Source organism: Bos grunniens, chromosome 12, assembly GCF_055505025.1.
Source record: "Bos grunniens cultivar Pamir isolate PY7600 chromosome 12, Bosgru_T2T1.0, whole genome shotgun sequence".
In the NCBI taxonomy this organism is placed as follows: Eukaryota; Metazoa; Chordata; class Mammalia; order Artiodactyla; family Bovidae; genus Bos; species Bos grunniens.
In genome coordinates this window covers 20,805,636-20,831,395 of record NC_141176.1, presented here as the reverse complement: position 1 = coordinate 20,831,395, position 25,760 = coordinate 20,805,636, and the positions used below count along the sequence as shown (strand labels likewise).

At 46.9% G+C, this 25,760-nt stretch overlaps 1 protein-coding gene across 1 annotated transcript; it reads left to right on the top strand.

Annotated features, from left to right (window-relative positions):
• Positions 1–5,858: 5,858 nt before the first annotated feature.
• Positions 5,859–23,960, top strand: C12H13orf42 (chromosome 12 C13orf42 homolog). Its single transcript, XM_086330784.1, has 4 exons — positions 5,859–6,263; positions 19,836–19,983; positions 22,353–22,584; positions 23,551–23,960. Exons 1-4 carry the CDS (start codon positions 5,859–5,861, stop codon positions 23,723–23,725), a joined length of 960 nt encoding a protein of 319 aa, XP_086186910.1. The 3' UTR covers positions 23,726–23,960.
• Positions 23,961–25,760: the final 1,800 nt, after the last annotated feature.

Sequence of the window (25,760 nt, the reverse complement as noted above, 5' to 3'; positions counted from 1 at the left end):
GAGGAGGACAAAGATAGCAAATCTCACAGAGAGGGTTTTCCTGTGAGCTGAGGTAACAGGTTTCTTTGGAGTATGAATAAAAGCAAGAATTTCCATTTAACTCTTAGGAAAAGAGAAAGGAAGGCTCTGTTCAGAGGAATAGAGGCTTAATACAGGGTTTGGGGGTTTATACGCCATGAAAAGAAACTGGGGGAGGGAAAGCAGGTGGGAGGTTACAGAAAGATCTGGAAGGACAGCCTGAAACCCCTAAGGGGTGGTTTTTCTATAAAGGTTGGTAAGAAGTTGCTACAATTCTCAAGAATCTCTGGGAAGTCTCTCACCCAATCTGATATTTGCCAAGAAGCCTAGAAAACACTGTGGACCTTGGGTCTGGTTGGGCCCCTGGGGATATATAATACACCCTGAGCCAAATATAAATGATTCGGGGGTTGCTCTTATAGAGAACCCTTTCACTGGCTGCCCTCCGATGAGAGCCTCATCCTTCTACAAGGATGGTTACCACAGCTCCCCAGCAGACCATGGCAGCCTGTCCCACTGGTGGCCCCAGTGAGCCATGCTTACTGGTTCTCATACTACCTGCTGAGCTGGTCCTGTGATTGACTTAATTAACAGTATGAAGAAGCAGGAGAACATGGTGCTCTTTCCCGTCTTAAGCCGTTAGGCTTGGCAGTTTCTGCCTTTGCTTTATTGGAAGCCCTGAGAAACTGAGGCAGAATTCTGGCCACTCTGCTGGAGGGACCATGTGGAGGAGAGGCTTGTGTGTCCCAGCTCCCCAGCTGAACCCAGTCCCAGCCTGCCCACGGCTGAATGCAGGCATGGGAGTACCACCGCCATGCCCATCACCAGTCCAGATGAACTGTAGAATTGTGAGCAAATAAAATGATTGCTGAGTTTAAACCACTAAGTCTCAGGGTGGATTATACATGGTAAGAGAGAAGTGAAGCCCTCACTTTTCCTAAATCTGACAGAGCTCCTACTTAAGGTTTCTAAATGGAATTTTCTGAAAATCCCTTTTACCACACCATCTTCTACTCTAAGTTCTTATCCAGTCAGGGTTGTCATATACAGTTGTAGGGGTTGTGCACTGCTCCAGGGGATCCGGCCAAGGGAGCCAGTAAGGACTGCTGGCCGGGCCTAGAGAGGGCAGTCTTTCTAAGTCGTGTAAGGGAGACTCTGACAAAGAATATTCTGTTGAATTAAACCCAAAATTAAACCCAAAAGATGGTGTGGCCTCCAAGTTTCCTTTAAGTGCCTGATGCCACCTTCACTCCCCACTCCAGCTTTCTCCAGCCGTTTCTCACTACTTGCCCGTAGTCTTAATCCAGCTGAGTCCCCCTTCCACCCTCCCGCAGATGTGCCCACTCTGCGTTCCATTAATGGCAGTTTCCAAGTTGAGGCTGTGCCTTTCAGGGTGGGACACAAGTACAGCCACCAACCCTCCGTGGCCTTAGGCACCATGTCGCTTTCTTTTAGTCTTGTGAACTTCGGAGGAGCTGATGTTTACTTGCATGCTCAGTCGCTAAGTCGTGTCCGACTCTTTGCGACCCCAGGGACTGTTGCCTGCCAGGCTCCTCTGTCTATGTAATCCTCCAGGCAAGAATACTGCAGTGGGTTGCCATTTCTTTTTACTTACAGGCACACTTTTAAAGGATTTCCAAGCATGTTAAAGTAAGAAGGAACAGTGAAGCCACCTGTTGGCATTTTGTGTCTGTCTCCATAGGTAGAGGACCGAGCCCAGCGGGACAGGACGGGCTCTGACCCCCGGAGGGTTGTGTTCCACTGGACACAGGCCCAGAGGCACTGCATGAGCCAGAGGAGCTGGTCTCCTGGGGAAATTCTTTCCCTCACAATTCACAGCACAACCAGAATGCAGAATGTTCCAGCAGGCTGTGCAAATGGACCGGCATGACACGGGATACATGTTGTCGAACTTTGTAATCTTACCCTCTATTAAATATTCAGCACAGACGATTCGATCTCTTCCTTTTCTCATTTTCTCCCTTCTTCCTCTCCATCCCCTCCCCCTCCTGCCTCTTTTCCACTTTTTGTTTTTAGCCTGCCTTTTGGGAAATGCCCATTCAGAATGGCTTTCCTGTCGAGGATACAGCCAAGGGGATCTCCAGGCGCGGGGCGAGCATACAGAGTGTTTTCTTTCACTCTGGATTCTTTAGAGAAATCGCAGTTGCCTGGTGGGGCTGAAGAATCAACCACTTTGAGATGCGAGTCCCACTGGGATCATCCCTGATCCTACCCTGACAATAGCCAAGGAGCCCCTTGTCGGGGAGGGAAGGGATTAAGGGCTCACTCGGAGGGATGGGATGCTTGGCCCTGTGCAGGCAGGTTGCTCAGGACAACTAGTCTCTCAGGAAGTGAAGCTCAGCATCATTCAGGGAAGCAGACTAACCTGCCGATTTCTAAGCTCATCATTATTAAGGGTGGTCCATCTGGGCCTTTGATCTCTACAAATATTGAAGGATGATAGGCCTGAATGCAAAATATTTGCCCTGGAACAATAGTTTGGCACCTGGGTGCTATAAAATAGAAGTAGTAGTAATCATACTTTTATTATAAAAGTTTTAATTGCTACTTTTGATTGAGCAAATATTCCCTGTTAAGTGCTCTTCTGTATTACCTCATTTAATCATGACCAAAAACTCCATGACATTGGTAATGTCTACTTAACCTGTGTCATGAAGATGAGAACACTGAAGCTCAGAGTTGAAGTAATGTTTCCAAGCTGGTCAGTGGCAGATCTGGGAGTCAGATCACATCTGAGCGAGGCCCATGCTCTCATTCTTCCCTACCTCCCTGCCCTGCCCACCAGGCCGAGAGCATTGCCCAGCAGCACAAATGAGGCTCCCCTGGGAGCAGAGAGAAGCTTAATCATCCTCCTACACCCTTCCTGCCCACAGCTGCCATCTCTCAGCAATGCTACAGAGCAGGTCCTTCTGGGCTGATCTGCCCTGTGCTGGGATGCTGCCCTTTGGGTTTGAGGAATTCTGGAATAAAGCAACGTTTCTTATAACAAGTTGCCTTATGCTGAGTCTCTGGGGCCCTGGCCAAGCCTCAAGGCTCTTGCTAGCTGCACAGAGAGCAGGTTTGGTTTCCAAGAACAGTGGGCTGTTTCCCAGTCCACAGTGGGGATGGTGTGGAGGGGCTGGGCTGGGGGTGTGGATGCAGGCCCTTCCCCGTTCTCCACCTAGGTGCATGCCCAGTGTTCTCCATTGCAAGGGAAGAATTGTCTGTGATGCCTAGTTTCAGATCTCAAAACTCTCTTTACAAGGCCATCCGTTCCTTCTAGTGAGGCCATGAGAAATTGAATATGATGTAAAAGCAGTTGCCTCTTGGGATGAATTTTCTTGAGCAGAGATGACAAGTGCGTTTGCAGGGAGAGAGCATTCCCTCCTCGACCCCCTCAGTGGGAGCTCCGGTGAGAAGGTGGCTGGTGTGGGGCAGGAAGTGGGACAGTCAGCTGGCTGGGTCATGCTGCTTCTTCCATCTGCCCCTGGTATTCATGAAGTGCTTGCCAAGTCATGTCGCTTTAATAGTCTCTCCATTTTCCTCCCAAGTCTGGACTTCAGGAAGAATCCATCCGGGAGGCAGGGGTACAGTGGGGGAGAATATACATGAAGATAGAGGTTAGGTTCTTATGACATTCTGAGTATAATAGAGATTAGATTTCATTTAAAAAAATTGTTTAGGCCTTGCTGAGCGGCATTTGGGATTGATCTCTGACCAGATATATCGAACCTGTGCCCCTGCAGTCGAAGCACAGAGTCTTAACCACTGGGCAACCAGGGAAGTCTCTAGACTTCATTGTTTATCTATTTAAACTTTGTCTCAATCCATGTGGATTGAGTATCATCATAAAGCCCAGTGGAACAAGCTACCGAGAAAGGCAGTGGGGTCATAGACCCTGGATTTCTCAGAGAAGGAATTCTGTCAGCTCCTGTCCATCCTGGATACTTGGATACTGTGCCTGTGTAAAGCCAGAGACGTGGGATAGGTAGAGACCCCCGACACGCACACCCAGGAGACCTTGGAGTGCATGCCTTTAGGGCTCTGAGAACCAAACAGCAGGGGACCAGCACTCTGCGTTCGAAGCTGGGGCGCCGGGTTTAAAGACTATTCTCACTCGCCTGATCAGACCTTCACCAAGTCTCCTGACCCCTCCAGGCCCATCTTCTCATTTGTGAATTGAGAACCCATAATGATGTTGGTGGAAAGGATGCTTCTTTCTTGAGGAAGCCACAAGGATGCCATCAATTAACATCTGGGGAACTGTTTCATCAGCACTCCACAGATGTAAAGTGTAGATGTGCCTACATATTCGAGACCATCTCACCACCGTGCCTGGCAGAATGTCACAGGCGGAGGATGCGCTCAAGAAGAATACATTTATAATGTCTTTTCCTGGTTACATTTTAAAAGTCATGGTTATTTTTCTAGAGCAGGATGTCAACATTAAACATTTTTTTGTATCACAGATCTCTTTGAACATCTGATAAAGCCATGAACATTTTCTTCCTCAAAAAGAAAGAAAGAAAGAAAAAAAACAATCCCCCTCCCACAGCAAACTAAACCATGCTAAAGCGTATATCCCATAACATTTACTACAATATCAAGGGGCTCATAGTTTCCTCTGACGCCCATCTCAGCTTAAGAAAATGCCTGTGCTGGAGATTTTCAGGCTTCAGTTCTCTGAAGTTTGGGACAGAAATAGACTGTGTAGAAAAATGAATACAATAATGATATGTAGCATTTGGCTGGGAAAAATTCTAGAGGGAATCTCCCTGAGATTGTTGGTAGTGGTAAAGAATGTGCCTGCCAGTGCAGGAGACCCAAGAGACACATTTCCATCCCTGGGTTGGGAAGATGTCCTGGAGTAGGAAATGACAACCCACTCTAGTATTTTTGCCTGGAAAATTCTATGGACAGAAGATCCTGTTGGGCTCCAGTCCATGGGGTGGCAAAGAGTCAGACACATCTGAGCACACATACATAGTGAGTCTTATTTAAATGAAAATGTGTTCAAACTAAAGAAAGGGATTTTCTCCATACATGTGGCCACCCTCAGCTCTCTGAGGCTTTGTGCAGAAAGTTGTGGTAAGGTATCTGAATCCTCCTGTCTCCACAATAGCCTGCTATCGGGTAACAGCAGCGAGGTCTCCTTACCCCAGGGTGAGGCACCTCCAGGTCACTGGGATGCTACTCAGAGTCCAGCTTATCAGGGATCTGAGAGCCTCCTGCCAAAGGTCCTGGCTGTGTCCACCCAGGCGCATCTCAGGGGGACTGGATTTTACCTCCAGCAACATGCTATTTTTGGCTTAGCGCTGTCTTTGCAAAGTAGGATTTCAGGCGTTTTGGTGAGGGGGAATTCAGGACCAGGGCCAGCTCAACAGAAGTGGAAACATAAAAACCCACAGCAAGATCCAGTCAAACCGAGTGAGAACACATCCAGAAATGCAAAAGGAAAAGGAGAGAAAATAGCTGAGCAGGGAAACGCAGCGTCACACGTTCCCCATCCAGCTGGGACCTTTGATGGAACATCGAGGAAGGTATTTGTCCCTCGGGGTGCTTCAAGCCAGCCAGGGAACTTGCTTTTAAGGCTCAGGGCGCGCTCTCTCACGTCCTCAGGTGGTTTATGGCATCTCGGTTATTGGATGTGAAAGTTTCCCCCATGAGAGATGCCCGGGTTGCCCGCCTGACCGAGCCCACACTCGCTGGGATTCCGGGACTCAGGGGCCCCCGGGAAGGCAGATGGGGGCAGTTCCGCAGGTTGGCTCCCGCGCCCCCAGCTAGATCAAGTGGCGCCGCGCAGGCAGCTGGAAGGCACCCACAGAGAGAAACCCAGCACCATGCTCAGAAAGCTCCACTCCATCCTTCACTCCGGCCCGCACAGGAAGGCAGAGGTGGCGGAGAGCCCTTACTACCACGGCCCCAGCTCCGCCGTCAGGCTGATCCGCAGCAGCTCCGTGTACGTGGTCGGGGACCACGGCGAGAAGTTCAGCGAGTCCTTAAAGAAATACCGGAGCGCCGGCAGCATGGACCCCAGCCTGTACTACCTGCAGCAGGAGGGGGACCGCGCGTGGATGCTCTCGCGCACCCAGGACTGCCTGCAGTACTTACAGGAGCTGCTGGCCTTGCGCAAGAAGTACCTTAGCAGCCTCAACGACCTGAAGCCCAGCCGCGCCCCAGGCGTCTCCTCCACCTCCTCAAAATCCTCCAGGGGCGTAAAGAAGTCTGCCGCCAAAGAAATGAAGGTAAGTGCCACCGTGGACTTCCCTGGTGGCTCAGATGATAAAGAAATTGCCTGCAATGCAGGAGACCTGGGTCCGATCCCCGGGTCCGGATAATGCCCTGGAGGAGGAAATGACAGCCCACTCCAGTATTCTTGCCTGGAGAATCCCATGGACAGAGGTGCCTGGCGGGCTATAGTTCATGGGATCAGCTGGACATGACTGAACAACTAACACTTTTTCACTTTCTTTCAAGTGCCCCCAGGAAATACTATGGACAAGAGCATTTTTCTGAGAGGCAAGTGGGAATCTTGGTTTGTCCAAGCACAGCTTAATTAACCTGCGTGTTCTGGGCACCAGCTCCAAGACCTCAGAGAGTCTCCATGGTCATTTCCCCGGCCTGGGAAGGGTGGCTTGTCCCATGTGGAGTTTTTGGGTGGAGGCCCAGGGGGAGGGACAGTTTCTGGCATCCCCAGAGCAGCCCACGAGGAGGGCTTGGGCTCAGTCTTCAGGCCAACAGTTTGCCTGTCCCTTACTGCCCACTTCCCGGGTGAGAGGAGGCTTTTATGACATTTGCATGACAGCTCATCACTTCAACACATCACTTCTCAACAAGTTATTGTTACTTTTATTAATACAATCACATCTGACAGTCCCAGTGCAAAGCGAACACTGGGAGGATTTGCTCTGTCTGTGTGAGGTGCTCAGGTTCTCAGGGGACTCAGTCACAGCCTGAGAGAGAGTCTGTGACTCCAGGAGACTGAATGACAACTTTGCTGGGCACTGGGTCTCCCTGCCCAGGCAGACCAAGCAGGAAATCAGTGAAGGGAAGGACCTGCATTTTATGGTTTCCCTGGTGGCTCAGACGGTAAAGAATCTGCCTGCAATGAAGAAGACCTGGGTTCGGTCCCTGGGTCGGGAAGATCCCCTGGAGAAGGGAATAGCTACCCATTCCAGTGTTCTTGCCTGGAGAACTCCATGGACAGAGGAGCTTGATGGACAGCAGTCCATGGGGTCGCAAGCGTCAGACGTGACTGAGTGACTAACACTTTCACTTGTACTGATCACAGCGTTTGTACACACTGTGTTTTTTGGAGGTAATTCCAGTAATGCCAGGAGAGAAGCAGGGAGAAAGTCCTTCGGGATCACAGAAGGACAAGCTGAGGCTCGGGGACCAGATTTTGCTAAGACCCAAATCTCACTGTTTCTCGTTCCTTTGTTCCCTAAATTATTATTATTATTTTTTTTATGTCTGAAGTTTGAGGCTGTTTCAAATCCCCATCAATCATTCTCCTGAGCTCTAAGGTGTTCAGAGCAGGCCTTTCTGCCCTCTCACCCCCTACCCCATCCTGGCTGCCTCCCCAGAGTGTCCTGCAGGCCTGCAAGTCCCATTAACACTGACCGATTGGTCTGTTATCAGATCTCTAGGGCTTGGCCTCACCCAACTGGTTTCAACTGTCTGCACTTTATCCCATGTGGGAGCAGTGTAAATAACCATTTGAACTCTCAAAGTAGGTCAGTGTTGGGGCCCATGGAAGTGTCCTGCTCTCAGGTATGGGTACTGATCCTGCAGCCAGCCAGTTGTAGATTTGGGGGCCTGACACCCCTCCTTCGGGGCCACCTCCTCCTTCGGGGCCACCTCCTCCTTCAGGGCCACCTCCTCCTTTGTGGTCACCTCCAGTGACAGAGGGGGTCACCATGGCTTCTGGACTCCTCTCCAGCTTGACTATCCTGGGGTTCTCAGCTCTGGTTAGATTCGCTCCAGACACTTTGTGCATGCGTGTGTGCTAGGTTGCTTCAGTCGTGTCCGATTCTTTGCAACCCCCTGGACTGTAGTCTGCTAGGCTCCTCTGTCCATGGGATTCTCCAGGCAAGAATACTAGAGTGGGTTGCCATGCCCTCCTCCAGAGGCTCTTCCTGACCCACGGACCGAAGCCACGTCTTTTGGGTCTCTTGCATTGGCAGATGGGTTCGCTAGCACCACTTGAGAAGCCCTGTGGTCTCTGTAGCCTTGAAATATTGAGTTTGTTGTGTCAACTTGTGTGCTAGGGAGAAAGCTGGGGACAGAGTGTGAGCCCAGCTATAAAAGGATCTTCATAATGAATAGGTACCATGCCTTCAAATCATTTCAGCGGAAATACTTCCTTACTTCCTAATCATTCTACAGAGGGTCTGAGAGGATTCATATACCAGCAGCATGAGGTGGCAACAGACATTGGAAAGCTGGGAGAGAAAAAGCATCCGCAGAAAATCAAGACAGCTCAAGAAAACACGCAAATCCTACAGCTGGGTTTGGCTTTGCGCTTCCTGGGCGCTGCAATGTAAAAAGAGCAGGACTTATTTCAAAATTCTGACTAAGAGGAAGAACCATACCTATTGTTTACAGGAATCCAGATTTTTCCCAGGTTTAAATTCTAAACTTTCTCATAGAGGATCTGATACCGGGAACCATGGGTGACGTCATTTGTAATGCCGTCACTGATATTTTAGTAACAATTCATCAACAAGTGTATCGTTCCTTCTTTCCTTCCTTCACTTAACAACACATACTTATTGAGCACATACTACGTGTCAGGAACTCTCCAAGATGCTGCTAAACGAGCCAAAGATCACTCTCATGGGTGATCATTCTTGTGGGAAAGGCAGGCAGTGACCCAGGAGTCAGATTTCTGGAGGCGATTTCTCAGAGCCCTGGCGGGTGGCCACCAAGTCGCACAAGGCACGTATCCTAGTGAGGAACTAGGGAAGGGACCTGGCTGTGTAACTCCTGCAGGTCTTTTGGACCCAGTGGAGGATTCAGATGCCAGAGGCACGGGGCTTAGGCGGGGAACCACATACCCTTCCAAAATCTCTGTCAAAGTCCCCTAAAGATGTGGTGCAGCTTCTGAGAGAAAAAAGCCCGTGAGAAGTTAAAGCTGTCCTGCCGTGTTTCTTGCTATTTCCCGCCTCATCCCAGCACTTTGGAAAGCGAATTGCTCTCCTTCAAGCCTGCTTTGGGGTCTGGTCTGGGACGAGGCTGGCCTCAGCCCTGGCGTGTTTCTCCCCTCACCTCGTTCCCATGGTAATGTCTTCAAGCTGCCAGAGGTCTCTGGGTTACTTCCCTTCTCTCTTTTCACTCCCCCTCAACACATCGCTTTCTTTCAAGCTTGGCTCTCTTTTTTTGGAGGGGGTGGTAAAATAAGGATAACACAGTATTTACCATTTTCACCGTGGCATTTCATAGCACCTTAAATGAGCGCTTTTCAGTATCCTCAGATTATGGGTAATGAAGTCTATCAGTCAATGAATTATGAAATTAAGTGCTTTTCTTTGATATAATATACATTTCTTTTAAAGAAAAATGTGCAACCCTGTGTACTATCAAATGGTTAACTGCCAGACAGAAATCAGAGCTCTTTACCCCAGAGCTTTCTGTAAGCTTTTCCAAATGATCAGTTATATAGACCCATGATAATTCAGCCCAAAGACAGTAAGCCCTAATTAACATCTTTTTAGAATGCTTTTCGAAAGTAAATTAGTAGAAACTAGAAAATGCATTCCTTTAAGAGGTTATGGAGGCTCTAAAAATACTTCATTTAGAAATTAGGAGAATGTTTTTATAAAATGTTTGACAACTATCTTTTATTTCTTAAAATATAACTCTCTTTAAAATTCTTTAAAAAATTAAAAAATTCCAAAAAAAATTGAAAGTTACCATTTGAACCATTTTTAAGTGTGTGGTTAATTCCCTGGCATTAAGCGTAATGCTGTGGAGCCCACTACTATCCATTCCCAGAAAATTTTCATCAGCCCAGACACAAAGTCTGGGTCCATTAAGCAGTGACTCCGCATTTTCCCTTTCCCCTAGACTTCTGTATTCTCCTTTCTGTCTCTATGAATTTGCCTCTGCTGCTGCTGCTAAGTTGCTTCAGTCGTGTCCGACTCTGTGCGACTCCATGGATAGCAGCCCACCAGCCTCCTCCATCCATGGGATTTTCCAGGCAAGAGTACTGGAGTGGGGTGCCATTGCCTTCAGGAACTTCATATAAATGGAATCGCACAGTGCTTGTCTGTCTGTGACTGGCTTCTTTCTCTTAGCATAGTGTTTTCAAGGTTCATCCACGTTCTCAGAACCTCCTTCCTTTTTAACAGTCCATGAGCTTGGGCTTTTTCAAATATTTATTTTTATTTATTTATCTGGCTGCACCAGGTCTTCATTGCAGCATGCGGGATCTTTAGCTGTGGTCTGTGGACTCTTAGTTGCAGTACATGGGATCTAGTTTCCCGACCAGGGAGCCAACCCAGGGCCCCTGCATTGGGAGAGTGTAGTCTTAGCCCCTGAATCACCAGGGAGCTTGGGTTTTGATGGGAGGTGAGGAGGCAAAGTTTGAGATTACACTCGGATTTTGTCCGGAGTGCTCGTCAGCACTTGGGGAATTCCCTGAGGATTGCTCCCCACATTTTTAGGGTCAGATGAACAGGTGAACAGCCGACATCCCTCTGTGAGAACTCAGCCACCCAAGGGGACCTGAGCCTCACCCACCCACAGTGTCTGGGCTACCGGGGAGGCAGTTTTGGGTTGGCTGCAATGCACTCAAGAAACTCTGCCCAGAAGGTTTGGGAGGAAGTATTTTCCAAAGCTAAGGTTCCTGGTCACCTACCCCAGTCCGAAGAAATGTCTTTATTTCTGTGTGTCTTCTAGCTCTGAGCAGCTTGGATTCCCGATATGTCTGCCTGGATGAATGAACCAGCTCTTCAATGTACAGCTCTCCCAGCACCAATCTCCTTCCCCCCTCCCCACTGAGCCCCCAACTAAAGAAATTCAACTGCTACAAGAATAATTTAAACAGAGCCAGTGGAATTCTGAAGAATGCCTGCCAAATGTGATTGATTTTTATTTAAAGTAGTTTTGCTCTGATAATATATAGCTTTCAGAATAAATTTTCTGTCATTGGCCGTTCAATCCTGGTGCATGAAATAAGACCATGTCAACAGCAAATAGATTTTTTTTTCTCCTCTATGGTAGAAAGCTCTAAATCCAATTCACCTAAGAAGATTCTATATCCACCTATAAATGGCATATGGGATGGGGAAGCAGGGCCTGGATTCCCATATACCCCTGGGAATTATTTTTCAGTTCTGTTGGGGGGAATTTCTGCAAACATGGTGATACAAAAGTGCAGGTTTTCTGTGGACATCAGTTACTGGAGGTCTCTAGTACTGGGCCTGTATCTGGTCGGCAGAGTTAAAGGGCAGTAAACATTCAGTATGAACTGCAAAGAATTTCTATTATGCTTGGCAGAGCTCCCCAGAAGATGACAGACAGTAAAATAATGACGGATAACAGAGTATCCAATTCCTCAGCCCCCTCAGTCAGATCACAAGATGGGTAATTACATCCCCAATCTATCTTCCAGACACCTGCTGCTTGCTTGGCTTAGCAACGACACTTCCCCCTCCCATTTCCCTCTCCACTACACCTCACTCACCCGGCTAACTTCTTGTCTTTTTAAGACAGCAGAGAAAGCACTGCCCCAGGCAGCCATGTCTCAGGTCCACAGTCTACCACGGTGAATTTCTCTCTTCCCTGGGTCTGGCCCTTAACTCAGCACTTAGCTCCCAGCACCTAGCACTCAGCACGCAGCCCTGTAATTGTCATTCATTTGCTGTGTCTGCTACTGGCCATGATCTCCTTGAATGGAGTCACCATGTCTTATTTATCTTTTTATCTCCAGCTTCTAGTGAAGCCCCAGGCATACAGTAACTCAATAAACAAATAACCTGAGAAACCCCAGTTGTAATTTAAAAAGAAAACTGAAAGGTTTATGGGAGACTTGGTTTTCAGTGAGTGGAAAATTATCTTTTGTTTTTAATAGAGTAGAGTATATTTGGGTGTATTCAGATGAAATGATAGCCTAATAATTAAAGCATCCCATGTGTAATGAATCCGAGTTTACTATCAAAAGGACACTTTTTTTGGGTAAACATTTTTTCTAAGGTATATTTACTCATTAAATGAAATTTATAAAACACAGAAAAGTTGAAGAAAATTGAAATAACTTAGAGCATATCATCCAGAATAATCACTCTAAAATGTTTAAATATATTTTCTTTCAATCATTTATTTCTTGTATGGTTATAGATATGTATAGTAGTGTTGCCAGATAAAATAGAGGATGTCTATTTAAATTTGGATTTCAGATAAATGATGGATTTAAAAAATATAATTATGTCCATACAATATTTGGTATATATTAATACCAAACATTTATAGCTTATGTAGAATTGAAATTTAACTGCCATTAAGTTTTTTTAGTTCTTGAATTTGGCAACCTTTATGTATGTATATGTATAAATTTATTAAATTTGGCATATACCATATACTTTTAAATAACTTATATTTTGGGTTCTTTTCTATCATTAACTTGTTTTTGAAAACTGAACTTTTAATGGCAAAAATTTAACTCACAACCCTTTAAACAATTGTTCAACATTGTGAATGAATTCATCTTACTCTGTCTATAAAGGCATCTTTTGGACAGTTATTCCTTAGTGTGATTAACAGGTCAAAGGTTAAAAGTCATTTTTAAAGGTTCGTCTACATATTGTTTTCCAGAAATATTTTATAATTTATGCCTTCATCAACAGTGAATTAGAAGGCTCTTCTTCTTGTATTTTATCAACACCAAGTAGTGTCATTAATTTTTAAAGTCTATTGATTTAATAGATAAACTGAATTATCTTATGTACTCGTTTTGAATTATTGCTTGAGCAAACAATGACCCTCTTGTTTTATCAAACCAATGTGTACTGTTGATTAATGGATTGCCCATTCATGTCTTTATACATTTTGGCTCTAGGAAACTTTTTTTTTAATTTATATGGATTCACGTCAAGAATGTGAGCACATTGTCTGCCACATGGTTAAAAATATTTTCTTAATTTTATATATAGTTTAATTTTACTTGACAGTACAATTTTATATATCATTAAAAACATTACCAGTTTTTTATGTAGTTAAACGTGTCAGCTTTTGTCTTTGATACTTCTTTGTTTCATGCTTAGAAATCCCTTGTGTGTCTCAAGGTCAGTTACGTATTTGCCATTTTCCTCCTTTTTTTTTTAGTAGTTCCATAAAAACCCCAGACCTCTTATCTATCAGCAATTTATTTTTACACATAGTGGGAAGTGAGAATCCTATTTGAAATTTTTCCCAGATAGCAAAGATTCAACACCATTTATTGACAAATCTATCCTTCTCTCATTGGATTGTAATGTTTCACTTATCATGTGTGAAGAGTTTTATACTATGCTTCAAGGCTATTAATTTAGTTCTATTAGTTAGGCTTCGAAGAGTTTCATAAGTGTGAGCAAACAACATTTACTTACTGTTTTGCTAAAGTGAAAGGATCATTTAGGCGACCTTTAAGGGGAGGAGTGGAGAAGGTACCAGGTACTAGCAAAGGAAATAATGGTTTTAAGATTATAATGCTGGAGAAAAAAGACAGCTTGTCAGACCGTGAGTCTGCAACCTCTAATACCAAACACAGAAGAGGTACAGCTATGCTTCCAAAATGATTGTACCGCTTAGCTATAAGAGGTAATTCCCAGGTCTAGTTACCCTATAGTTTGTGCCAAACCCTGCCCTTCCTTTTCATCTTTTTGGTCTGATTTTTCTCAGCTGTATTGTCTACATCACTATTTGGTTGTTGTTTAGCTCGGACAAGTCTACCAATAGCTTATCTATTGAAAACGTGGATGTGGACGTGTGCACGTATGTATTTAAATTTCAGTGATTATACCTTTCCCCACATTGTTTGTCAGATCCACAGTTCTTATTTATTGTTTTTTACTGAAGCATAGTTGACATACAGTGTTGTGCCCATCTCTGCTGTACAGCAAAGTGACTCAGTTATACACCTGTACACATTCTTTATAATATTCTTTTCCATTACGGTTTATCACAGGATACTGAATATAGTTCCTGGTGCTATAGCATAGGGCCTTGTTGTTTATCCATCCTGTATCTAATAGCTTCCACCTGCTAATCCCAAACTCCCAGTCCTTCCCACCTCCTTCCACCTTGGCAACCATGAGTCTGCTCTTTATGTCTGTGAGTCTGTTTGTGGTTTGCACATAGGCTCATTTGTGCCATATACAGTTCTTGTTTCTTAAACTCCCATTCGTTTATCACGAACCCCTCTTCAATGATGGGTACACATTTCCCAGGTGTTGTGATATAAAAGGGATAAGAATAACGTTGGATTTGATTGTAAATAACAAGGATGGCATTCCAAGGATGGCAGAAGCAAAGAGGATATATTTGAGCTTTTAAGGTTTATCCTGAAGGGCTGCTTTTGAGAACGTTACATTGCTTATGGAAACATTTAAACTGGTTTGCATTTCATTTCACCCTGCTGAATGAGCCAAGGGAAAATGATCTCCCCAAGCCAGCCAGACCAGTTCCGCACTTGATCCTGTAAATTTCATCTCAATGCATTGACATTTTGATTTCCAGATGTTTTTAGCTCAAGGTTGTATTATCAATACTCCATAAAAATAAGGGGTACAGAGTTCTCAAAATTTGTCAGGTTAAATCCAAAGGTATAAGTTAGCATCATAAAAACTGTTGGAGAATATAAACATTAGATGATAGCATGTTTTTGAACCGTGGTTTTGGAGAAGACTCTTGAGAGTCCGTTGGACTGCAAGGAGATCCAACCAGTCCATTCTGAAAGAGATCAGCCCTGGGTGTTCTTTGGAAGGAATGATGCTAAAGCTGAAACTCCAGTACTTTGGCCCACCTCATGCAAAGAGTTGACTCATTGGAAAAGACTCTGATGCTGGGAGGGATTGGGGGCAGGAGGAGAAGGGGACGACAGAGGATGAGGTGGCTGGATGGCGTCACTGGCTCGATGGACGTGAGTCTGAGTGAATTCCAGGAGTTGGTGATGGACAGGGAGGCCTGGCATGCTGCGATTCATGGGGTCGCAAAGAGTAGGAAATGACTGAGCGACTGAACTGAACTGAATACAGCATACATTTATTCGTTCAACAAATTACTCTGTGTCAGGCACTGAAATAGGTGCCCAACATTCATAGATGGAAAGACAGCACATCTGCCCTGATATAGCCCATAATCTGAAGCACCATCACCTCAGCATCTGGCCTGAACCACACTGATGTGTTCAAAGAGAAGTGGGTAGAATAACAATGTTGGAAGCGGGGTGTATCCTACAGCCTGTGTCATGTAGGCAGTGGTTGGCAATGAGAGAGAGAGTCAGTTACACAGTCATGTCCGACTCTTTGTGATTCCATGGACTGTAGCCTTCCTGGCTCCTCTGTCCATGGGATTCTCCAGGCAAGAGTACTGGAGTGGGTTGCCATTTCCTTCTCCAGGGGATCTTCCCGAACGAAGGTTCAAACCCAGGGCTCCTGCATTGCAGGCAGATTCTTTACCAACTGAGCCACTAGGGAAGGAATTGAGTATCTATCCAAAGACAATCTATCTGTGAGTGTCATTTGTCAAAGTTTTTCATAGACAAGGTTGAGAATCACGAGTCTGTCATATGACATCCCTTATATGTGGTATCTAAAAGGAAATGATGCAAATGAACTTACTTACAGAACAGAAAGAGACTCACAGACTTGGAGAACAAACTTGTGGTTGTTGGGGGGAAGGATGGGGGAAGTGATAGGGAGTTTAGGAGGGTCAGGTACACACTATATATATTTATATGCTATATTTAAAATGGATAACCAACAAGGACCTATACCTATTGTATAGCCCATGGAACTCTGCTCAATGTTATGTGGCAGCCTGGATGACAGGGGTGTTTGGAGGAGAATGGATATGTGTGTGTATGACTGAGTCCCTTTGCTGTTCACCTGAAATGATCATAGTGTTATTAATCGGCCATACCCCAAAACAAAATGAAAGGTTCAAAAACAACAAGAATCATGGGCCTGGTGTGCGGCTATGAGGGTTTCATACAATGTTGCTGTCCACACAAACATAGAAAAGCAGTGCCCGTGTCTCTCTGCTGCAGGGTGAAAGCGTCAGAGAGGAGGTGCCACGTGAGGTGGCCCCTGGGGAGGTGAGGGGGGTGGGCCCCAAGCACGAGAAGGGAGGAGGCGGCGCGATGTTTTGTGGTGGTCCTCTTGGCTTTGGGTGGGCTTAGAACCTATCCAACCTACCCTAACCTCTGACAAAATGTTGCTGCTCACACTTGCATGTTGGTTTTGGAGCATCCAAACCTCTTGGAGACAAACACTGACAGATCCCAGAAGAAAGTAAACAGATCAGAGAAGCTGAAGGACCCAAAGGGCAGGTGAGACCAGGCAGGATGGGAGCAGATGTGAAATGCAGAAAAATACACTGCCTTGGGGGACTCAAACATTACAGTGAGGAATACAGTGGAGTTTGGTTTGGAAAAGTGCAAGGGTTTCATCTGGGGAAAGTAATCTGAGACCCAGGCTTCTTGTGAAGGAGTCGGACAGGGAGGCTTGGAAAATGATGACCTTAAGGCCACTGAAGGTTAAATGTGAAAGGCAAACTTGAGTGGAGCTGGCAACGTAATACAGATGCTCTCAGAGAATGCTCATTGCCCTGGGGCTGCGCGGGCTGAAAGAACACGAGCCCTGGGATGCTCAGGCTTGAGCAGGTGCCCCAGAAAGCAGGTGTGTAGCAGTCTTTCCAAAGAAGTAGCCGAAAAATTCTGGGCCAGGAAAAGTCAAAATGGGAAGGAAGGAAGGAAGGAAGGCAATCCACTTTTATTTAAGAGTATTGAGCTCAGAGAGGGAGAACTGGCTCTCACCCAACGGTGCGGGTGACTGAAGTCCCATTTTGTCCAATCATCGCTTTGTAAAGTAGACTTTCTGTGATCTTAGCCTGAGTCCTAAACCCTGAGCTTCAGTTGATGTAGCTCCTGTGCTAGTGGTCTCACTTGGAGACCAAGAGAATGTCTTAATAGAGGCGAGAAAGGCCCAGGGGAGCTGCAGAAAAGGCGGGGAAAGTCAGAGTCATCCTGAGTTTGAAAAAGGGCTTGAATAGGCCCAGGGAGCCTGGACTTGCAGATTAGCCTTGGTGTCACCAAACCAGGCTCGTCTACCTAATTCACATGAAACCCAAATGCTGAGATGCCAGGGTTTGCAGCCAAGAGAAGGTTTATCCACAAGGCAGCCGAGCGAGGAGATGGGGGACAAATTCAGATCTGCCTCCAGGAAAGCAAGGGGCTCTCAGGTATTTATGGGATAAAGAAGCAGGGTGGCCTGGGGCTTTGGGAGCTTGGGGAAAAGTGACTAGAAATAAGGAAAAAAGGGAGCAATTGTCATTCTGTGCAGGCATAGCTAGGGTACAAGCCTCTGCCTGCTCAAAAATGCAGGCGCTTAGCATCATCTGAGAGAGAAAGAGCTGTCTCAGCCACGTCCTGATGGTCAGATAGGAGCTGGTCAGATAAGGCGTTCAAGGCAGAGGGACTAGCAAGCGAAAACACAGGGAGCTGCCTCCAGAGATGAGCCTTCTGGTCATCCGACTGTGGGAGGGTGGCCTGGCCGGCTGAGTCCATACAGACTGTCAACCAGTCCCTTAGTTTTCCATCCCCATCCTTGGTGTCCCTGGCGCTGCCAAGTCTGGAACATTTCTGGTTTAAGGGTCAAATTGTCCTGTTTCTGAAGTGCTTCCAATTCTGCCCGTGCCCCGCCCCATGCCCGCCCCGCTGCCGCTCTCTGGAAGGCAAGTTCCTCTGCTCTGTTCCAGCAATTCCTCCTCTTCAGCTGCATTCCATTTGCCAGGAACTCTTGGCTATCTCTCTCACTGACCACCTCTCTCTTGTTCTCTTTGAGTTTTAACCGCCCCACCCCTTACATTTTCATTTGCTCTCTGAACGGGGCAGGATAACTACATATGAACAGTTTTCCACTTTTAACAGAAAAGGTTCAGTATATTTTGAGATACTTCAAAATTTTTCTCCAAGAATACTTCTCATAAAAGGAAAAAAAATCCACTATTTAAAGATGCTTCTTGGGAATTAGCTGGTGGTCCAGTGGTTGGGACTCTGTGATTGCACTGCAGGGGACATGGGTTAGATCCTTGGCCAAGGAACTAAGATCCTGCAAGCTGTGGCATGGCCAAAAAAAAAAAAAAGTTCCCTAGTGGTATAAAATGCATTTTTGTTGTTGTTCAGTCACTCAGTCATGTCTGACTCTTTGTGACCCCATGGACTGTAGCACACCAGGGTCCCCTGTCCTCTACTATCTTCCAGAGTTTGCTCAAAAAATGTATATATTTCACCAAAATCTTATGTGTGTATAAAGATGTCATCCTTTAGTTTCCTAACATGCAAATCTGTGATTAAATCACTTTCATTTTTAAGACCATCCCACTTTCAAAAGGGTTTCCCTGATAGCTCAGTTGGTAAAGAATCTGCCTGCAATGTGGGAGACCCCGGTTCGATTCCTGGGTCAGGAAGATCCCCTGGAGAAGGGATAGGCTACCCACTCCAGTATTCTTGGGCTTCCTTTGTGGCTCAGCTAGTAAAGAATCTGTCTGAAATGCAAGAGACCTGGGTTTGATCCCTGGGTTGGGAAGATCCCCTGGAGAAGGGAAAGGCTACCCGCTCCAGTATTCTGGCCTGGAGAATTCCATGGACGAGTCCATGGGATCACAAAGAGTCAGACACGACTGATCGACTTTCACTACTTTCACAATGGACACAAAAAATAAAAGAACACTATACTTGGTCCAAAGAGCCCAGGTTAACACCTATTGTCTCTTTTTCCTCTCTGAGTTCTCTCACTTCCTACATTCTTTGGGGAGTTTTTTTTATTAGTTCACCCGTTGATTCTGTGTCTTTTGTCCTGAGTTCTCCCCCAAAGTCCACCACAGTGCTTGGACTTCCATGATGCCAGTCACTGGTGACTGACTGGGGGCTGTTGTGAAGATGATGATGGTGATGAAGAGGAGGGGGAGGAGGAAGGGGAGGAGGAGGAGGATATCCTGAAGGAGAATGGATCAGGACAGAACCCGGAACCTGGTCTGACTTTCAGTAGATTTCTTAAACACTTTATATTGTATTAATATCATTGCTTTAACTTTTCAAACAATCATACCAATTTAAGTGTATTCCACGATTGAACCTGAAGTTGGCCACTTTTCTTACTGACAACCTCTTCTGGACTGTTTTATTTTCAAGATATCTCATCCCCTCTTTTCTGCTGTGAGCATCTCATCACCGGCCCCGGGGAACTGGACAATCTCCTAATTGGGCTTATCTGCAGGAGACAGGCCAAAGAAAGACAAATTATTTTGCCTAATGGCGGATAACAACAGTCCCTGATCAAGACAGAGGCAGATCGACCCATCCTTTTATATCCCTCCCCCGCCCCCTGCCTCCCCTTGAGATAACGGAAAATCCACCAACTATAGCATCTGTGGATCTGGAGTATCTACCTTCCTTTCAGGGGCACTTCTTCAAATTTACGTGCAAACCCGCAACATCTCTTAAACGTTCAGTTTAAGCAACATTTGGTCCTTTTCAGCATCCCTTGCGGAGGGTGCTCCGAGCTGGGCTGGCTCACGCAGCTCTGCCCCTTCCCTCTGCCCTTCACCCCTAGCAGAAACCCACCCCTAAGAAGTACTCCCAGTTCAGCGCGGACGTGGCGGAGGCCATCGCCTTCTTTGACTCCATCATCGCAGAGCTGGATACGGAGAAGCGGCCGCGGGCTGCGGAGGTTGACCTGCAGAATGAAGACGTGGATTTCGATGGTGAGTGCCATCCCCGGGGGCGGGAGGTGGGGGTGGATGGGGTCTGTGGACTGGACTTCCCCTGATAAAGGGGCAACTCTCATTTGCAAGCCAGAGCCTGGCCCTGAGCTCGCTCTATGTCTTGGGGTTCTGGCTTTGGCCTCCCCCACACTGGGGTACCCCCTTTAACCCTCGGAGCCCTGTTTGGACAAAAACTCCTTCTCTGTGGGGCTTCCCTGGTGACTCAGCTGGTAAAGAATCGGCCAGCAATGCAGGAGACCTGGGTTACATCACTTGGTGGAGAAGATCCCCTGGAGAAGGGAATGGCTACCCACTCCAGTATTCTGGTCTGGAGAACTCTTTCATGGATAGAGGAGCCTGGTGGGCTATGGTCCTTGGGGTTGCAAAGAGTTGGACATGATTGAGCATGCACGCACGCAGGTATAGTCCATGGGGTCACAAAGAGTCGAACACCACTGAGTCTTTCTCTGTGGTCCATTTTTCATAGCTGAGGTGGGGTGGAATTTTTAAGACTCTATGAGGGAAAGCAATAGGGCAACAGTTCAAGCAAGGGATGAGGTGGGGAGTTGTTAAATGGGTACAGAGTATCAGTTTTGCAAGATGACAAAGCTGTGGAAACCTGTCACACAATGATGTGAATATATTCAACGCGACTGAATGTACACTACAAGATGCCTCAGAGGGTACACGTTATGTATCTGTTACCAGAATTGAAAAAAGAAGAAAAGGGAATGAAAGTGAAAGTGAAAGTCGCTCAGTTGCGTCTGACTTTGCAACCCAGGGCATATACAGTCCATGGAATTCTCCAGGCCAGAATCCTGGAGTGGGTAGCCTTTCCCTTCTCCAGGGGATCTTCCCAACCCAGGGATTGAACCCAGGTCTCCCGCATTGCAGGCCGATTCTTTACCAGCTGAGCCACAAGGGAAAAGGGAATAGACAAATTATATTTAACCTATATATTATCTTTAACCTGTATATTTGATTGTGTAGGTTGGCCCTGGACAGCACTGGTTGCTAGACCTGACTCTGATCTGTCACCATTTGTCACCCCTCTGCACCCTAACCCTCCCCACCCCCCCGCCCAGTGCTCCCTCTTGTGGCCCCCACCGGCCACCACTCTGCAAGGGTGTGGCAGGCGGGAGAGGGCCAGGGTCCTTGCTCAAGCCCAGCTTGGACTGTTGGAGAGGGTGGGGTAAGGTTGAAGGTGATGCTCGTCTTCTGGCCAAGGTGTATCACTGGCTGCCTCCTGATGGAGAGCAGACAACTCCACCACATTCATGGGGTCGAGCCCACATCCAGGATTCAACTGTCAGTTTCTTTAGTCTTTGATTGGCCCTCGGGGTTTCACTGGTGGCTCAGTGGTAAAGAATCTGCCGAAAATGCAGGAGACTTGCCGGAGATGCAGCTTCAATCCCTGGGTCAGGAAGATATCCTAGAGAAGAGGGCATGGCAACCCCCTCTGGTATTCTTGCCTGGGAAATCCCATGGACAGAGGAGCCTGGTGGGCTGCCGTCCATGGGGTCGCAAAGAATTGGACGTGACTGAAGCGATTGAGCACGCACACCCATTGAGGACATAGGTGATATCTTCAGAGTTAAAATTTTTTAATGGAAATGACTTTATGTGTTTTTCTCTGATAACAAGAATAACATATGTTCATTGTGAATCAAGTGAGTCAAACAACATACTAAAGCATAAGGAAGAAAGTAAAGCATTTGGCCTGTAATCCTACCACCCAGAGATAATAATCACTGTTAATGTTTTGGTGTATGTTCTTTCAGAAAGGTTTAAACATAGACTCACTTTATTATTCTTTTTAAACAAAAATAAGATCTCTTGCCTATTTTTTCATCCACTCTTTTCACTTAATTTACAATACATCGAGGGCATCTTTCCAAGTCCAAAAACATAGGTCTGTGTGCTTATCTTTAATGGACACATGCTTGAGCATTTTCTCCCTGCCCCGTAATTGCAGAGTTGAATCATTCCCTTTGCTCGGCTCTCTGGGCCTTCTTGGTGGCTCAGATGGTATAGAATCCTCCTGCAATGCAGGAGACCCAGGCTCGATCCCTGGGTCAGAAGATCCCCTGGAGAAGGAAATGGCAACCCATTCCAGTATTCTTGCCTGAAGAATTCCATGGACAGAGGAGACTGGTGGGGTTCAGTCCATAGGGTCGCAGAGGACCGGACATGACTGAGTGACTAAGCATGAGCACGCTGGCACAAGCTGGGCCTTCCTAAGCATTTACCATTTTACCTGTGTATTTATTGTGAGTTCTCAGCCCGAGTTGCCCGCTCCGTGACCTTCCGCTCCCCTCTCCTCCCCATGGTGAGTCCTCCTCTCCCGGGGCCCGGCTTCTCTCTTCCAGTGGCCACCAGCTCCCGGGAGCATAGTCTGCACTCTAACTGGATCCTCAGGGCGCCCCGACGGCGCTCCGAGGACGTCGCAGGGCACACGACAGCCGGCCAGTTCCGGAGGAGCACGGAGCGCCGGACCATCGGCACGCAGAGGAGACTTGAGAGGCACCCCATTTACTTGCCCAAGGCTGTGGAAGGGGCCTTCAGCACTTTGAAATTTAAGCCCAAAGCCTGCAAAAAAGAGTAAGTGCTTGGGCCACGGACTGTAACCAAGATGTTCTCATGTCCACCAGACTCTTGCGGGGTGCTTCTTAGGTGCCCTGAACCCCATTCTGCATGGAAAAATTGTTCGTATTTGGGGGGAGGGAGGTCTTAGTTAAAAATTTTTGTAATAGCTTACACTTCTATTCTAGCTTGGTTTACCTCTGTCCCCAACCTTAACTGTCCCTTTAGCTCTGGGTCTGCCTCCCTTTCTGGCCACTTAGCCCTCATGCTTTGTCCATCCTGTTTCACTCTTTCCCCCAGATGTCACTGATACTCTGTGTGCTACAGATTTTTAATGACAGTTTGGGGTTGACGCAGGCATAGCACCACGAGGGAACCAACCCTGAACCAATTAAATGGTCCTGCCGTAGAAAGGCATCACCAGGCTGGGATGAAGGGCTTCTTCCTGGCCGGGTCTGTGCTGGCCGTCTTGTCATCATCTCTTGGCCTTTTTCCCTGCAGATCCTCCTCTCCCAGGACGAGTTTCCATCTCTAACTCCCAAATCCCTGGGACTCACTCCTTCAGAGAAATACGTGCACACTTGCTCTGACCACCCCAGGCCACTCTGCAGGGAGCTCGCCTCTCACAGTAGAAGCGCCTGTCTTGGCTTACCCTCCCCCCACCCCACCCATCTTCTTTTGTTTCTCTGCAAGAGCCCTCCAACTCTGATGGGTTCAGGGGTTTTCTACATCGCCTTTTGCCTCCTCCATAATAAAGGACCATGTACTGGACATATTAAACCAGGACTCAGCCCTCATCCCCCATCCTTCCTCTCCAAGGTCAGGTCCCCCCACAACCCTACGATGACACAGCTCTGTCCTCCACGAGTCCCAGCACAAGGGGAGCATCCGACAGGCTCCATCAGGAGGGTAAATCAGAGCATCCTTTCCCTGTGAGACCAACCAAGCCAAACCGAAGCCCTCTGCCTCATTCCTCCCTTCCAGCCTCGGGAGCTCCAGACAGATCCTCTTCAACTTCTCGGGAGAAGATACGGACTGGGACTCGGAGCTCTTTGCGCCGGAGCCCCCAGCGTACCTGGGGGAGGACCACTATGAGACGGAGAACCCCCGAGGGCAGTGGCTGCTTCGGGAGCAGCTCTGGGAGCGGACAGTGCCCTGACGGCCTCAGCTTGGCAGCCTGGCCAGGCTGGGTCCCCCAGAAGGAGTCTGCTTTCAGCAAAGCAGCAGGTGTGTGATAGAGTTAAAGATGGGTCAAGTCAGGTCCTTGAACACGTGGCCTGCCAGTGCCCAGTCAGTGCCAAAGACATCTGCGCGGCCTCCAGGAGGGCCCGCCATAGGGCACTGGCGGGGCTCTGCTTTCTCTGCATGGGCAGGTGGGCCAGTCGTTACCACCCTATTGGTCTTTAAGAGCAGAGGGAACGGAAGGTCCAGGCTCACTCCTGGCCTCCCCTGGTACAGGGGAACATCCCGCTTGGTACTGGAAACCAAGAAACGCACCCATCCACTCATATCTGAGCCAAAATTTTCAAAGAGAGGCGACTCCTCTGTCCACAGGGTTCAGAAACCCTCTGGTCACCTACTGAAATTGATTCTTCTCTGCAGAATGCTGTTTGGGAAGCAGCTGGTTCCTCCCCACCCCCACCCTCTTTTCACAGTGTTCTGGAAATTTCTGCTGGATTAGGCTGAAGATGAGGCCAGTATCCTAGCAGCAGGAGGGGGGACACAGTGTGTGAGGACCCTGCCTGGGGACCAGGCTGTCTCCCCCAGCCCCAAAGCTCAGCTCCGCTTCTCACAGACAGTTGCCTGGGCCTGAAGGAAGATGAAATGATACTTCGTTTCTAATTCTCAGGCCCCAAATCCTAATAGATACTCACCCAGCCTGTGGATGAAAGCTAGGGCCCTCCCTTCCCCCAGTTACAAGGGCAATCAGAACCTTCTGGAGTAGAAAGGATTTTGATTTCTGTAACTGTCCAAATTACAGGGACTCCCCTGGTGGTCCAGTGGTTCAGACTCCATGCTTCCACTGCAGGGGGCTGGGGTCCACCCCTGGTTGGGGAACTAGGATCCCATGTGCCGCGTGGCGTGGCCAGTAAGTAAAAACAAAGAAAGTGAAAAACACTTCTCTTAAGAAATACAGTTTTAAAAAGGAATTACACATGTAGCATATTCTTTGCATTTCTCCTGTACTTTTTTACACGTTTTGCATATGGTTTGACCCCTTCAAGTTCGAGAATGGCTGGTTTGGAGACTACACTGAGCTTTGTCCAGCCTCACCTAGTCCTTCTGACATTTTCTTGTAAGAAAAAAAGAAGTCACCCAGGTAGGGGGAGAGGTGCAGTGGTGTTAATGGCGATCATGGAGGAAAACGGACTAGGAAAAATCAATAATTGAAATTAAGCCACGGTTGCTTTAGGCTAAGGTCCCTCTGTGAACTGAATAAAGCTTTCCTTCTCCCAGGCCCATGTGATGATATTCTTATTGTTCAGGTTTTATTAGAAAGAAGCTTTTATTTATGTTATTGACTCTGAATCTAAGTATTCGTAACTTCTGTGAGAAAGAAAAAAAAAAAAACTAATAATTACCTGACATTCTTAAATGTTTTTTCTAGTTCAAATAAAAATGTTTAAAAAGTTCTCAGGTGATGCTGATTCTGCCGTTCTGGGTTTCATATTTTGGGAATTTATGACTTAGAGGTTTGAATGTTAAACCTGATGAAAACCTGGCGTGGGGTGCGGGGCAAGAAATTTTATATCAACACATTTTCAGAACGAAAATGTATAGCAAACGTTTTAATACTTGCCTTTCTTATTCTTTGAGTGCCAATGTCAATGTTTGGGAGTTTTTGTTTTGTTTTTTTTTTTTTTTTTGCTCATCCTAAGCCTACTAGAGCCAGAGGCTTATCTGAAGAGTAAATGTTTGGGAGATTTGTTTTATGAACTGCATTAATGCACGCCAAGTCACATCACTGTGTATCTTTCTTTTCTCCAAATGTGGCCTTATTTTGAAGCCCCACAAAGGAGAGTTCACTGTTCGGGATAGACTCAGCATGAGGGTCTCTAGGATCTGCCCTTATCAAACTCCAGTTGATCCTAGATCGACCCTGAAATCAAGTGGTGAACACACTTTATATATTTTGCTTGTATAGGTAAGGGAAAATGAGCAGGGCAGGTAGGGATCATTGGAGTCTTGATTTT

Excerpts from the sequence above, each read along its gene's own strand:
- C12H13orf42 (XM_086330784.1), top strand. The coding sequence starts at position 5,859 with ATGCTCAGAAAGCTCCACTCCATCCTTCACTCCGGCCCGCACAGGAAG. Across the intron at positions 6,264-19,835 it reads CTGCCGCCAAAGAAATGAAG|AAACCCACCCCTAAGAAGTA; the intron begins GTAAGTGCCACC and ends CACCCCTAGCAG. Across the intron at positions 22,585-23,550 it reads CCCAAAGCCTGCAAAAAAGA|CCTCGGGAGCTCCAGACAGA; the intron begins GTAAGTGCTTGG and ends CCTCCCTTCCAG.